The sequence below is a fragment of the Sparus aurata genome, chromosome 4 (genome assembly GCF_900880675.1).
Source record: "Sparus aurata chromosome 4, fSpaAur1.1, whole genome shotgun sequence".
Taxonomy (NCBI): Eukaryota; Metazoa; Chordata; class Actinopteri; order Spariformes; family Sparidae; genus Sparus; species Sparus aurata.
This window is the reverse complement of record NC_044190.1, coordinates 22,332,103-22,348,706: the sequence shown is the minus strand read 5'-3', so window position 1 is coordinate 22,348,706 and position 16,604 is coordinate 22,332,103. Positions and strand designations below refer to the sequence as shown.

The 16,604-nt window shown below is 40.1% G+C and overlaps 1 protein-coding gene across 1 annotated transcript in view; it reads right to left on the bottom strand.

Annotated features, from left to right (window-relative positions):
- lgr4 (leucine-rich repeat containing G protein-coupled receptor 4) overlaps nucleotides 1–6,292 on the bottom strand; it is a 47,165-nt gene extending 40,873 nt beyond the window's left edge. The window contains exon 1 of the mRNA XM_030414706.1: nucleotides 5,308–6,292. Coding sequence (XP_030270566.1) covers nucleotides 5,308–5,489 — 182 coding nt within the window. The 5' untranslated portion in view covers nucleotides 5,490–6,292. The remainder of the gene's footprint in view (nucleotides 1–5,307) is intronic.
- Between the last annotated feature and the right edge of the window lie 10,312 nt (nucleotides 6,293–16,604).

The window sequence follows — 16,604 nt, the reverse complement described above, 5'->3', positions numbered from 1 at the left end:
GCCATTGTTCTGGTATACAAAATAGGCGCTAACCAGGATGCTAACGTCACCAAAAGGAGCCCAGATGACCAATAATAGCCTTGCTAATTTGCTCGCGATTCACAACTTCACCAGGCGTGAAAAAGCCTCGGAATCTGAATTGAAGACAAAGTTTTCAAGCAAACACCTTTACAAAAAATAATGCCCATAACAGGTTCGAATATTAAGGGCTGCCTAATATACGTTTGAATATATTTATTTTTGTAAATATTCGAATTATATTCGGAGTCAAAGCCCTAATTGGGACAAGTGCATCATTGGTTTATGACACACCTTCAAGCAGGTAGCCCGATTGTGATGGAAATGCAAAACCCATATCACGCCGGGCTGCCATACCAAGTTAAACTGAGTAGAGTCAGGCCAGCACATGTAATGGAAAAACGGTAAAATTATTATTTTTTGTAACAAGGCCCTATTCACACCTAAACGAATTTCTGCTACACACAACACAAGACCATGTCATACTTTCACAAACAATGCATCACTCCATTATGCCAATGGTACGCTGCATCATCCTTTCCTCAAAACATATGATGAACGATGTTCAAGATAGTGTGTCTAACATAGTTACACTAATGCTGCAGTACACTTGGAGACCATTCAGTCAAACAGCTAATGTAACACTAGCACATATGTACAAAATTTGCTACCAAAGACATTTACAAGCTAAGTTTTTTTACAAGCTAAGGATTACCAGGGTTTTTGATAATTGAGTAGGCTAATCGTTTCAATGTTTTTTCAAGCAAAATGTACAACATTTGCTGGTTCCTGCCTCTTGAATACAAGGATTTGCTACAATGGGTTTTAATGGCAATATTACAAATAGGCAATTTTGCTTTTCATTTTAACAATATATCCTCTGCCATCATCTTGTCAATCAACTCTCTACTCCCGTCGAATCATAAGTGACATTTAACTCCTGCTACAGTGTGCTGAGATTCTGCTGCTGGTGCTGCTGCACAGAGAAGAAGAATCTGTAACTGTAGCGTCCAACATCTGACAGAGTATTGATTAAAAAAGCAAAACAGCGATTGCCAAGAAAAGGTGAATGGTGTATGTCTGAAGACTGTGTAACATTAGTAACTCCAACTATAACACTGTCAAAAGTAAAGTGAACACGTGCAAAGCAATATTGCTAACCATTGAAAAAACGTATTAAACCATTGAAGTAAAATATCTAAAACACAAATTTCAGCTTGAGGTAATATTCAATTGTGAATAATGGGCACAGGACTCAGAAAACCTGCAATCATTAGCAGTTAGAAGCTGTGTGATGGGGGGATGGGACTAGGTGTATAAGTGGAGGGCAGGGTTGGGGACTCAGAGAGGGGGAGAGAGCGTTAATATTCTCCTATCCACAAGTCATCCTGTTTGGGAGAAGGGGAACTACTGACTGGCTTCTTTCACCTCTACTGACCAAGAACAAAAGTATCATTCAGTTAAAAATGGACTCAGGGCACCAATGGTGAGGCCGGCAAGCTCCACCGGCAGAGTGCAAGACCCCTGATGTCACCCCTCCTTTTCCCCTAAGTCCCAACCATGTTCACGCTATGAAAGGACCTAGCACAACTAAGATGTAAGCTGCAATGCTTCCTCAGAAAGTACAATACTTCACGCAGGTAGGATACCAATAAGGAAAACCTCGAAGAGACTCAGGTAAACTGTACTGAAAAGGACTGTTTGCTTTGTTACTGGCTGCGGGGCCTTGTCTTTCCTCTCATCTGCTTTTTTGTGAGAGGCCTGTTTCCATTACAGGTGCCAAAACTCAAGTCCATGTGGGCTGTAGGTAAGAGTCCAATCCAACGTTGCCATATGATTTATTGGAAAATGTGTGGTCCTCCATTACCTTTAGTGTTTTCTAAAGTGAAGGTAGACAACAACAGAATTAATAGCCCAAAACTTTCATCCTTCGACAAGGAACTTTCATGACCTTTTGGCTCTGCTACGCTTACAAAACACTCCCTTAACTCTCTCCGTTTCTGCTATACATGTGTGTTTGTATCTGTCGAAGACACCTTCCTTCCTGTTGTTGGCACAGACTCAAACAGTATTTTTCTGAGTGACTCTATTCAATCACACTGATCCTAAAGACATGATCGCTGCAAACAAATTCAGTGACAAATGTTTTAGAGAGGAAACACTCATATATGAGATTTTTCCTTTACACATCAGCAGAGCATTGTGGCTGCATAAGCACTGAGAGAAGGAGCCCTTGCAGCTGCAATATGTCTCACTAATCCATCATGATCCCTAACCCCAGTGCTCCACATACAAAAGACGGAGGTAGTGGGAGAGGACAACTTAAGTTCAAGAGACCAGGAGAACAAATGAGAGTAGGACAGAGAGAGGGACAAACAACCTTTCACATACTTTTCAGAGTTTGAAATGAATACATTAAGCAGTTCAGTGTTTAAAACCTGTCACGCAGCGTTTGGATAGCCGGCTGTGACACTAGAAGAACACAATCTTGAAAACAACATATTGTTTTTCATTTTGGCATACAAAAATCCCAGCAGAGAGGCAGGAACGGCTATCATATCGTTTTGTGAAAATATTGTAACATGTTTTGATTGAGATGCCAGACTACACAGAATAAATTGGGAGTTTTTTTCTCCCCAGATTGGTATGCTAAGAGCTTCAGTGGGCCTAGTGTGACATGTCTTGACAGCCTGCTGTATGAATCCACTTCCTCTGGTTGCTTATAACTTCTTAAAATTGGTGAATTAAAGACGCACAATAGTAGTTCTGGTGAAGCTAGGCTTGGGATTATGGTTGCTCTTTACAACAAACAATAACATTTTCACTTTTAGGCCATGTGGCAGGAAAACACAGGTTATTTTGACTAGAATAGATAGATAGATAGATAGATAGATAGATAGATAGATAGATAGATAGATAGATATACATACTTTATTGATCCAAAGCTGGGAAATTACACACATTTTAATAAGACCAGCACTTGGGTAAACTTAAAATCATAATATCTTTTATGCTCTTTTTTGAAAGAGCACAGTATTACAAAAAGTCACATTAACTTGCTGTTTTCAATGCTATTACAGAGGTGGTTACTTTAGTTTATGATTAACCCAGGGGTTGTGAAACAAACAGAGGAGTTTCTTCATGGGGCAATCATCAACTGTATCTGCACCACTACAGGAAGATCTAACCTACATTGTGCACGCCACTTTTTATAAAATTGAAAAATTATGTCTTTGCTTGAAGCAGTAGTTAAGTCAGACTTGTCAATCTGTTAATGGCACAAGCTTGACTCCTAATTACTTTGTACAATACATACAGCACTGGGAACAAGGCACTGTTGGCTACAGTCCATGCAGCATTACTCACCCAAATCTGGCCCTATGTGTGACCTCAGCACTCAGTACATTACTTTGTGATTCGGTCACATTGCATTTCACACCCAAACCTTAATAAGGGTAAAATCTCAATGCTATGTCTTAACTAGTTATCCTGTGGCAGGCTGCAATGAAAATTAAAAAGTTTGTTCAGGGGCCAAAATAATATTCAAATCCAATAATTCCATAGACACAGTTTGTGCAGAAGACTTAATGTATGTCCAGTAAAAAAGAATGCACAACAGAGAGCCACAAACTGTGGAGGTATTCATTTTACATGCTGGTTTGGCCCCAGATCCGTACAAAAGTAGGGAAATTCTACATCGCAAAAAAAAAATTTGAAGACAGCCTGCTGCTAGAAAAAGGTAAATAATTACATTTTGAAGGGAAGTTTGGAGCATTGAGGTCTCAAATAGGATTAAACCAAATCACGTTGATCATTACGTGAAGACAAAACCTCATCGACATTTACTAGAGCTAAAATGATTTATCAGTACAAAATTCTGATAATCACTTAGCCTCTGAATGAGGAAAAAAGATTTTGCTGCTTTTCTAAGGTGTATATAATTGTAAATTGAATATACTGGCTGTTGCTAGGAGAAAGAAACTTGTTATGGCATTTCCGCTATTTTGACAACTGACAATTATGATCATTATCGACTACTTTGCTACTTAGTTTCTCAATGGCTACAATTTCCCATTTCCCACATTGGATTTATCCGAAAACCAAACCAAACCTAGTATCTAGTTTACTATCATGTACGTCAAAAGAAAAGAATCAGACTTGCACATCTGCAAAGAAAAGTAGGTTGAAATGATAAGTCGGTTACCAAAACAGTTGCAGTTAGGTTTTCTGTAGATTGATGAATGCACTGATTTGCTTCTCTAAAATAAGTGATAGATTACTAGAAAAAAAATGAATGATAATGTGGAGACTTTAATCATTAATTACAGTCATTCTACATGACAGTAGGAGGAGAAACTCAAGCTTTAAAGGTGCACTACGTAGTTTTGGGAACGACATTTTAATCAGTAGTGAAAGATCCTCTTTGACGGACAGAAACTAAACAAACTGACCATAAAAGGACAACACAATTTGTTACATATTTTTACCTGTTTATATGTGGGGGACCCTGCCACTTTTCTAGCTTCAAACAGTGTCCTGGGGGCCTTATTTTCCTCTGGAAAAAATAAATAATTCTTAGTTTGTATTATTACCCAAATTTTAAATTTCTGATTTTGAATTTCTTCCCCAAAACTACATAGTGCCCCTTCAAGTTTCTCAGTTCACTCTTTAGTCTTGACATCATCACAAATTGGGAAAAGCATCAGATCTGCACGCTGGACCGCAAAATTGTCCAACTGCCTGAAAAATGATAAGTCGATTATCAAAATGGTTGCTGGTAGGTTTTCTTTAGATTGATTAAAGCACTGATTTGCTCCAACTCTGACATGAGAGATAGATTAATGGACAAAACAAATGATAATGTGGAGTAAGTCATCATTAGCTACAACCCTACACTACAACATGAGCTGATCTAATATTGTTTCAGAGATGGATTCAACTTTTTGACTGCGAGTTGCTTAAGCTTTAAACTTAACTCTGTGTGTGTGTGTGTGTGTGTGTGTGTGTTTCACCCGATCACTGTAAAGGACCTCGAGAGTTGTGACACCTTAAATACTGACTTTAAACACTTCCTAACATCTTCATGAGGACATTTCCCCCCTCTGGTTAGCCACTGTAGCAAGTTCCCTCTGTGATGTTCAATGCCCACGATTCACTTGCGATGTAAACACAGCGAACATCCCCTTACCTCTGGCCTTTTTTCTTTTTTACAGTAGAGCCGTTTTATAAGTGCACAGGCGTGTATATATGGTGTTATATTTAACTGTGGATGTCGGTGAAAGTACTTACAGGTAGTAGGTGAAAGCACTGAGCCCGGTCGGGACGGTGGTCAGCCCTCTCCCGGAGCAGTCTGCACCCCCATCTTCATCGCAGCTGCATGAGGGCGAACAAACGGCCGCCGACTGCCCTTGACCGGCGGCACCAGGACGAAGGAAACACCACAAACATATCCAAAACAAATCCACACGCATTTTGTTCCTCCTCGTCGGTTCAGGTGTAAACGATTTTCAACAAAAAAATAAATGAAAGAAGAAGGTAGTGGAGGGAGGAGGAGGGTGGAGGGGGGTTGTTTTGTGGTTGAACCTATTCCGGACGTCGACTTCTTCTTCTTCTCATGTGGTCGGTCGGTTGGGGCATGAAGAGATGAAGCCTAACCGACGCTTTTTTCAAAACAAAAACCTAACGTCCGAGCTGCTCACACATTCACCGACACACACACAAGACACACGGTCCGCACGGTCAGCAGCCCGGCGGTGTCTTCGAGCGGGCTACTACCTTGTCGTGAAACATTTTCTCAAAGCCCCCGTGTGCGTGTCGTACGAGTCCATGAAAAATAAAAGTAGCAGGGGCTGGCGACAGGAGCGGTAGCCTACCTTGCGTTTTCTTGCGTTTTCGTTGTCCCATTAAATAACGCCACAACCAAAAAAAAAAAAGAAGAAAAAAAAGCGGTAGCTCTCAATGCGGTTGTCCCGGTTGGTTTGGTGCGGAGGAGGGGTAGTGAAATCTCCAGTTAAACGTACCGGACAGTCATGAACCGTGCTGGGTTTTTTGTTTCCTAACAGGAGCTCACCGTCAGTTTTCAGCCATTCCTCACGCTCCCCTCCTCTGCTCCAGACATCAACAGCACGCTTGTAGCTCGGCAGGCACCCTACCGGACAACCTGCAGCAGTGGGCCCGGCCTGTGCAACACTGAAACATGCACCACCACCAGCAGCAGCAGCACCACCACCACCACCACAACGTCAGGGTCTGCCAAACACACTGCACTCCCACCAGCTACAACTTACCAAGTCAAAAAAAAAAAAGAAAAAAAAAGACAACAACCTGTGAACGCATGCCTGGGAGTCCCGTGCGGGTAATGAGCCGGTAATTCCTTCGAAAACAACTACTAACCACTTCTCAACCACAATAGCCACTTTTTTTTTTTTTGCTGTTGTGTGCATCAGCAGTGGTGGAAAAAGTAACACACAAGAGTTTTTACTTAGTGTAGTGGTGGAGTGTAATTGAATACAATTTACTTGAATACTGTACTTTAAGGGTAATTACCAGGTAAAAGAAGTAGCCAAAAGTTACAGCTGAGTAAAAGTAGAAACTAAATAAATAAATAAATCTGGTAACAATTAGTAGTCTACTCACCCATAAGCTCCAAAAAGTACTCAAGTTAAAGTCTTAAAATATCTGTATCAGAAGTATTGTACTGGCAATTATAAACAACATCATAAAACACTTAAACAACAAGACACCCTTTACAGTCTGTAATTATATTTGTATCTTATGTATACATGTAAACATAGATATATACACGTCAACCTTATCCCATGCATGCAGTCTGCAAAGTAACTGGTAACTAAAGTTAACAGATCAAGGACTATCACATCACATCTGATAGTCAAAATTTCTGATTATCCGAGCCAGTGTTTATTGTTACAATCATAAAAAAATTACATCAATTTAAAAATGAACTGCTCTGGCTCTAATGCAACATGTAGTCTACAAAGTAACTAATAAATAAAGTTGCCAAATAAATGTGGGAGAGTAAAAAGCACAACATATACTTCAAGAGTAGTAACACAGGTGTTTAGAATCAGTTTGAGTTAACACAACTTTATTTAGGAATATGCTCATGCACACATTTAATTTGTTAGGTCAGTGGACGGGTCTGAGAATTCAATATGTATTCTGGCCTGATTGAGTATAAAGCCCAGTTTAACTCAGTATTGAGTCCCATTTGAAGTATTGCAGGTGTTTTAACAGCAAAATGTACCTTGGTAAAAAAAAAAAAATGACATAAGTGTTACATTATTGTTGCATTAATATGGAATAATCACTAATTGCTGGAGGTGGGGGATGCAAGAAACCTCTTGAAGAGCCACAGATAAGGGATCCCTCTCCCAGGACGGACAGACATGCAATAGATGTCGCATTCACAGAACAGATCAACAAAATCACAATTTACAAATTGCATTAACAGAATATCTGATACAGATTATAAAGTTTGTACCAAAGTTAACAGTACAGAGAGTTGATAAAATGTTATTTATGTGGCTCATACTGCTGATTTATTCAGTCATCATGCTTTAAACACTGTAATACCTTAAATTCAATTATGTTATCATATGTTTATAACGGAAATCTTTATCCGGGAGGTAACCAGATGCAATAACTGTAATGGAAAAAAGTACAGTACAGCACAGTGCCTTCACTTTCATACTTAACACCTCCAACGTTGTGGTAATATGAATTGGGTGGATGATTGACTGGATAGATTCTTCACAAAAGAAGTTCACAGTGTGCAGAGTTCAGTGGCGATCACATTTAGTACATACAGATAATGCAGGTATCTGTGTGTGTCGTGTCAGTGGGAATGTCAAGAAATAAAAAAAACAATGAATAGATGACAGATGGTAGATGACGAGTAACAGATGATAGGATAACAATCACTATTAATTACAAGTGTCTAATAAACACAAGTCTAAAATTGTGTATAAGTGCACAACCTTAAACCTCAGGTAGGGGGTGAAGAGTAAATAAGTTGAAGAATGCTGTACACTTCCTGCCTCAAGGGGGTTGCATATTGTTGTTTTTAGGGTTACCGATTACCTGCTTGTCTGTTTAAGCCACAATACACAGGAAAACACTTAAATGAAGACCTGAATGAATCACCAGCTACCATCAAAGATGACACTGAACCGTGGAACAGCTCAGGCTGAACCGGACAGCTGACTGTGTCGAGTCTGAGCTGCATTTAAGTTTTTGTTTTTTGTTTTTGTTCTTTTTCAAACATGGGTCAACTCATGCAGTCAACTCATGAAGCTTGTCATAAAGAACAAATAAGCTGTCCGTGACCTTTTGCATATGTGAAAACAGGATATTTACATAATAGAATCCTTTTCTGTAACAAACTAATTGAATGTAGGGAAAAAAACAAAACAAATGTAGGGAAATACACATGCCTACATCTTTACCTTCAGACACATAAAATGACAAAGTACAAAAGGGGTTGCAATGAATAGTACAGTCTTTTACATCCATGACCTTTCAGTGGAATAATTTGTAGGTCCTGAAAGCTGAAAGTCCTCATGTAGAATTGGTTTGGCAGGTCTTGAAGTTCTACATGATGTCTGACAAACAGTTTGACAAACATCTGCCGATGTTGCTATAAAAAGAGACTGAACAACCAGCAAAATAATAACCACAGAGTATAGTCTTATTTTGTATTGGAAGCAACATGTCCGAGGATAAGCAAATCAGACATGAGATTTCTATTATATCTTCACAATTATGCTTAGGTATGACCATTGCATGGTCTTTAGGGTCATTTGCTATACAGATAATAATTGTTTGCAGACTTGCCATCATGTCTTATATACATATGGGTCCTAAATGCTTCTCTCTTGTTACTTTACATTAGAGCCAATACTCTGATGCCATATTAGGGAGTAAAATAATTCAGATATTTTTGCGATTTTCCCTCAAATGTGGTTATCAAACATGAAACATAGCCAGGATATTTTAAAGTTTAATATTAAAATTGTTAAATAATTATATATAACTCCTAACATCTTTTCCTGCATTATGTTTTGTACAAAAAAAAAGATTCTCATATTGTTGCAAATTGAACAACATTAATGCTGATATCATTATTTCTGTGATAAGCTGATTATATCAGCTGAGAATCATAGCAATTGGGCTCTGTGTGACGTAAATCTTTTCCTGTTGTTAACGATTGCACTTTTGAACAGTTTGATTGAGAACAGATTTTTGAGATCTTGATCATGGTAATGCACACAGATTGTCCTTTCTGCCGTTAGGCGGCTCTCTATCAAAACAAAACAAAAGATGTGTGTGTGTTGTGTTGTGTAAATTGCGAGCGAGTGGGGACCATAGCTGTTGAGAGTTAGGTGCAGAGCCAGAACGTCCGGAGGAGTCACATCAGATTCTACTCTGATCCAGAGCTGCTCACTGACAGGACAAGATCTCTGACGAGTCAGAGAGGACTTTTTACCTTACTTCATGAACGAAACATTATAGAGACGAGAGAAGGGTAAGAAGAGAGAGAACTGGAGTCTCTGGTGAGTGCTGAGTTAAGGAGAGTTGACCTGAATTTAAACACACAGACACACACACCCCCTTGATTTGTGCTGTTGCAAGTTAAAGGAGAACTTCTGCCTTTTTTAACTCATATCCCTGTTGATCAAGGTTACTGAGTGCTGTCAGTAGGAAAAATTTACGTGAATTTTTTGCACAATATTGACCAGATATCAGGACGGCAGCAAAAGCCAACCTATGGGGGCAGACATCCTTAAAGGAGAACTTCGGTCGATTTCAACATGCAGCTTTATCGCTCAAGCTACCCTTGACTTGCCAGTACCGAAAACACGGACATTTTTGATCCACCTCTTACAGGGCTCCTTGAACGGAGCGCATTGACAGCTAACAGCATGAGGGCAGAACTTTATATTGTGTTTTAAACGTCTTAACATGCTCCAAATATCACCCCAAAAGTTATGCAACATCAGCAGACACCTTACAACACAGCACTGTAGCGTTTATAACTCATAATGATTAAAAAATGGTTAAAACAGTGTGTTTGTGCAAGCAGCCACATACCGGTTTGTTGACATCCGTGTCGTCCAGTAGACCAAACTGGCAGCAACGGAAACTTGAACTTTGCAGACAGAAACGTATTCCAGCATTTTCGTTTTTCTGTTCATAACGTACATGTTCATGTTACAGCCTGTCATGAGCCATTAGCCTTACAATAGCCTGTTATGAGTCTATTCGCTCTGCACCGAGAGCTAGCTTGTCTGCTCATGCTAATGGTTCTTGCAGAGAGGAGAGCAGAGCAGAGAGTCCGTGATGATCGAAGCAGCGCTAGTTACTGAAAATGGTACGAGTTTGTGCAATGCCCAATTGTGGCAATAGAATGAAGAAATATAAGAATATAAGCTTCCACCGTTTGCCTCTCTACGACCCCGAAACATTACCGTTGTGGCTCGTCGTCCTTCAAATAGAAGTGCTCCGTTTGAACTCTGTGCGGGTGACACACTGTGCGCTATCCTGGGACACAGTAGGCTGTATGATGTCCCACTCCTTACAGCATAGGCTTTCCTCTTCTGTATCCATTTGGACACAACATCCACAAGAGCACCACCAGGTCGCCGATGTCCTTGGCCGTGAAGCCGCCTCTGCCTGTTCCGCTCTCTGCGCCTCTCTCTCCGCTCTCTCGTTCTCTAGTGCAAGTAACTCCTCATCTGTATACTCCGGTTAGTACAAATATGGTGTACCGTCGAATTCAAAAGGTTTGCCGTCGATGTCTTCCACTTCGAAGTCAGACAAGCGCTCCATCGTGACTATTTCGGAAACAGCTTCAATTATCGCGGACTCTCTGCTTTGCTCTGCTCTCCTCTCTGCAAGAACCATTAGCATGAGCAGACAAGCTAGCTCTCAGTGCAGAGCGAATAGACTCATAACAGGCTATTGTAAGGCTAATGGCTCATGACAGGCTGTAACATGAACATGTACGTTATAAACAGAAAAACGAAAATGCTGGAATACGTTTCTGTCCGCAAAATTCAAGTTTCCCTCGCTGCTAGTGAGGGAATAAGCGCACGCTCGACGGATCAACTAGTTTGGTCTACCGGATGGCAGGATTGTCAACAAACCGGTATGTAGCTGCTTGCACAAACACACTGTTTTAACCACTTTTTTATTCATTGTGAGTCATAAACGCTACAGTGCTGTGTTGTAAGGTGTCTGCTGATGTTGCATAACTTTTGGGGTGATATTTGGAGCATGTTAAGACGCTTAAAACACAGTGTAAAGTTCTGCCCCCATGCTGTTAGCTGTCAATGCTAACTCTCTGTTCAAGGAGCCCTGTAAGAGGTGGACCAAAAGTGTTCGCGTTTTCGGTACTGGCGAGTCAAGGGTAGCTTGAGCGATAAAGCTGCATGTTGAAATCGACCGAAGTTCTCCTTTAAGTTTCACTTTCGGTTATGTCTGCCCTCATAGGTTGGCTTCAGCTGCCGTTCTGATTCTCGGTAAATATTGTGCCAAATGTTCTCGTTATTTTTCCTAATGACAGCACTCGATAACCTCGATCAACAGGGATATGGGTTAAAAACGGCCAAAGTTCTCCTTTATTATAAGCTTACAGCTGATGGACAGTTAAGTAATGTAGCTGTTTGGGCTGGAAAAACACTGCAGGAGTAAACACAAATGATCCTGCACTCAATCTGGCTTCATTGAGGATTAAACAACCGCCAGTACTGGACTAAATCTATCTGAATGTTCAAAGTAATGTTTTTAAGTTTTAAGTCTCATTCCCTTTCTTGGAAGTCACAGCAGGCAACCAAATGAAACACACCATTACCTTGAGTAAACATTTGGATTTCTCTGGGTATGAACATTGTTGGAAATATTTGGATTTAAGTGCTGGCTGCAAGCATAAATTGGGACAAAAACCACGCTGACAGTGGAGAGGGCTTATACCTCTATCCACCACATAGACCTCCGCATTCACTGCATGTCATAAACATGTTAATAACTGTTCTTCTTGTACCTGACTTCTGTCAGTGATCTTCCTCCTGCCTCCACATTTTATTACCCCACAAACATTTCCAACATGAATAAAATTGTGCATCTTAACATACCTCTTGCAAATTCAATAACAAAGTCACCTGACACTCAGAGCATCTCCACCCTTCACATTGTGGGATAACCACTGGTGCGTGGGGAGAAGGGCAATCAATTGGACAGGGCAAAAGGTGCATTGGGTGTGGCGACTATGTTTGGTATTCCTGTAGCCAGAAGCACATGGCGCACCTGCAGCACATAAAGAAACTGGGATTGGATTACAAGCAATACATTATGAGCGGGGTGGGATGAATGGGGTCACTTTAAAATAACTGTTTGCACTACAGCATACGCTTCTCTAAAATGAACTTCTCCCGCCAAAAACTCATGTCTTGTTCAAAAGCTGTAGAGCTACTGTATATTCTTGTGGAAATTGTGCAAAATAACTGAAAGTGAAAATGAAATATTGCTCTTAGATCTACACAGAAACATAGTGTCACGTCAAACCTTTTCATGTCAAGGGCCCCTAGAAGTTAGACCACAGACCCTCAATTGATAGAAAGGTTGCCCTTGATCTGATACAATAACATTTTTGCTTTAAAAAGGGTTTATTACAAAAAGTGTATGAAACCTATGACAGAAATAGTCACACAGTATTACACATTATTTGTGTTATTACTGTTACTAGATGGAATTGTAGTGAAAAAAAAAAAAATCCCAATTTTGCCGTGGACCCGGAATCCCCTCATGGACACATGGGGGTCTCCTGGACCCCACTTTCAAAACCTTTCAAAACCACCAACCATATGACATTTCTTGGAGCAAAGTTCACCCTGATATCATTGTAACTGCACATGACTCGTCAAGTCACTTGTTTTGCTGACCAGCTTCCCAGCAAAAAACGTTTTGTTGTTGAAGCTACATTATGTAGAAATCAGCATTCTGTGTGATTTGGCGACCCCCACAGTTTCTGAGTGCAACACCACCATTGTAAAATACACATTCAAGGTCTATAACACTTTATCAGACGTAATGTAGGTGCTAACTACGAAGAAAACTCATTCCGCATAACAACGTTATGTGTTGAAAACTTGTATCTTGAAGTAAACAAGTATGTTACATTGTGATCCTACCCCCGCACTGAATTTACATGGAGTAGTAACAAGTGATTGGGGGGCGGAGTGGCTGAGATGGAGACAGCATTCCCCCTGTTACAAGACATTGTAACATCAAACTGATTGTGAAGCTGTTATTTTAAGGTACTAAAGTTACATAATGTTGCATTGATGAATTTGATCTCATCAGTCTCATTTTACTACTGTTATGATGTCAAACAGCCATATCTTTCTGTAATATATTTTAAGTCATTATCAGTGAGTTGTGACAACACAAAGTAATAACTTTAAGTAACAGTGATGACTTTTGGCCTTTCATGACATCGCTGTCAATGACCAAACTATCTGTGTGTCAGACCAGTGCTAAAGTAAGCTAAATCATACTTTTGACATTGAAAAAAGTACGAAATCTAAAGAAAAATACTTTTCTGCTTGAGAGTCAGAAATGAGACATTGCACTTGTCTGACAAGTAGTCATACTTGTGATCTATTTGAGTGAGACATCAGGCGAAAGGTCAAAATACATTGAATTATCCACAAACTAAAATTGCAGTCACCTTGAGTCCTAGTACAGCCTCAGCATTGTGCTGCATACTCTGAATGAGTGAAATGAACCTACGCAGACGTCATCAAGTGGGTACCTTCCGCAGCACTATGTTGAATGAGTTCCCTGAAACATCCAAAAGGATAAGCAGTTAAGTCCGACATCATAACTGTGACTAAAATCATGTCTGTGTCTATTGACATGAACGAAAATGTGCCCTGAGGGGCAGTGTTTCTTTAAATGATTTCCAGCAATAATTCCCTGTATTTATTTCTTTTGTGAAAAGAGAAGGGCTTGTAAGCAGACAGACATGAAATACAAATAAAATGCATGAAAACAATATGAGATTGCCTCCAAAACATATTTTGGTTAAGAATAAAAGCATGAATCTACCAAGGATATTTTATTAAATTCTTCTCTATTTGCCTGTTTTCAAGTCTTGAAATTGACAAGCACTCTGCTATGCCCTCATTCAACAAACTGTCATATATTAGAAGTATATGAAAGGTATACATGTCTGAGGAGGTAAATGAGTTTGTCTTGGTCTTTGAAGCCAATATGCCCACAAGCCCAAAAAAAGGTGCCCTATCATTGAATATGTGTACCCTGTAGAATTGGATATGATTGTGTTGTGATGTTTCAGCACACAGATATTAAGCCAGGAGTGGACATTAATTGTTATAATAGTGACTTTCTCAACACAGTTGTGGGTGTAGTGGAACTCTTATGAAGAGAAACACTACCCCACAGTGGTTAGATTTTCTCAGTGCTCCAAACTATGTTCCATTCACACTCGACAGTCATGAATTCCACCTCCCTGGAGCACTGAAACAGACACTGTGCATATGTTGCATTCAGCCGGAGGAAAAACTGTGGCTTAATGTATTCCACATGACAGAGGATTAGAGCACGCTGTGCAAGAATTCAAATGTGACACCAGAGTTTAATATCTGTACGAAGTGTAGCAAATGTCATATCTGTTGTCAGAAAGGCTCATGTCTGTCTCCAGAAAGAAACAGAAGGAATATGAAAAAGAGACTAAGATGGACCCACCCCCACCCACCGTTAGGCGAAAACATACCTTTGCATAGCTTTCAAGTTCAAGTCACCCAACAATAATGCTAATGGCCACAGCTAAAATATATAAATACATGTTATACAAAATACAGATCTATGATTTTTAATATAACTTACACAGAGTCTCAGAGTTCTTTCATGTAGCTCTGATTTCTTGCTCATGCAGAACAAAACCTTGATTTTCACACAGGCCTATATTCTTCTTCAGGGTCGAGTTGGACTTCTTTGTCCTGTCAGACCCATAACTCCAGTGTACACTTTGAAAAATATCAGTGATTGTCACTTTTTGTCTCTTTCTGCCAGGCGGTTCCTTTTAGCTCTGATGCTCAATAAGAAAGGCAAGCCCTGAGGGACAATTCGATGCTAAGGCTAGAACAGTTATTAGCAAGTAAGGGGTAAAGTGACCGTAACGCCAGATGACGCTATCTGTCTGTCCTCAGAGGAGTGTCAGTGGTCACAATGATCACCTTCTTCTAGATGGATGTCTGATGTTCGTCATTCCCAGACTATGATAAAGCTCCTTTTGTCCGATGACCATAGCTGACACAAATAAGGAGCATCTCGGGCAAAAAGGATCATAGAAACAGAGCGGACTGTGAAGTGAGCTAATGAAAATGAAGTCATTGGCGTTTTCAAGGTAATGAAGCACTTGTCGTTTTGTTCAGACAGCATATATAAATAACCTTGGGACATTGCTGTGTTTTTGAGACTGTGAAAGGGAGGCTTTGAGGGCACACACAGTCGCAGCCATTCAAGTCTCAATGTGCTGTTGTGAGTGTCATTTACACAAATTTCATATGGCCCATCCGAGAGCCACTAAATTCACTATGAACCTGCGGTGATGGAACTAAATGGAAACTGGATCGGGTTGTACTGACTCAGATGGATGAGGCTTGCGGATATGGTGACCTAGAAATGTTAACTATTAAGGCCTACAGCTAACATTCTTATATTAAAGGTTACTCATGGATATAATTCCTCAGCAGCAATGGAGGACAAATTGCTCTAAAGAAGCGTCTAAGTCTTAAGGCCTAAAGCTACCGCTCTCATTAAAAGTTACTCATGGATATAAAGCCTCTCCAGCAATAGAGGGCAAATTGTTCCAGGTTTCTAATCAAGGAATGGTTGTTAAAAGTTACTGAAAACACTCTCATGTTTTAGTTTATACGTTTCAGTTGTCGTTTTTGTGGAGGGGCTCTCGGCGAAGGAACATTGTGTCACAAATGTTCTGTAAGTTGAGACGTTTTATCCGCAAATTACCCTCTAAAGTCTGGCAGAATGCATGTCCGGTAATTGCATCCTTGCATGATCGGCCTATGTGGTCCTGTCATTCATCCTCTCTGTCTGTATAAATGCTCATTGTGATACTGTCCCCTCAAGCTATATTCTGGTATACGAGCGTGGTAGCATCAGCACAGTGCTCACTGTTGTGTCTCACCAGTTGGTGACATATGACTGACATCAAGTATCCACTCAGATGAACAAGATGTGCCTTCATCAGACTGACTTCTGTAAATGATCAGACGTGACAATTCAATCCAGGATGGAGCGTCTGCATCATGAGCATAAATGTGTCCTCATTTTTAGAGCTGCCATGATCAGTCAGATAATTGATAGGTTTTCATCTGTTAAATTGACAGCAAACTATTTTGATAATGGATTAGTCCTGTCTAAATGATCTGTTTCCACCTTCTGAAATGTGAATATTTTCTGGTTTCTTTACTTCTCTACAACAGTAATCTGAATATCTCTGAGTTGTGGAAAAAACAATAAAT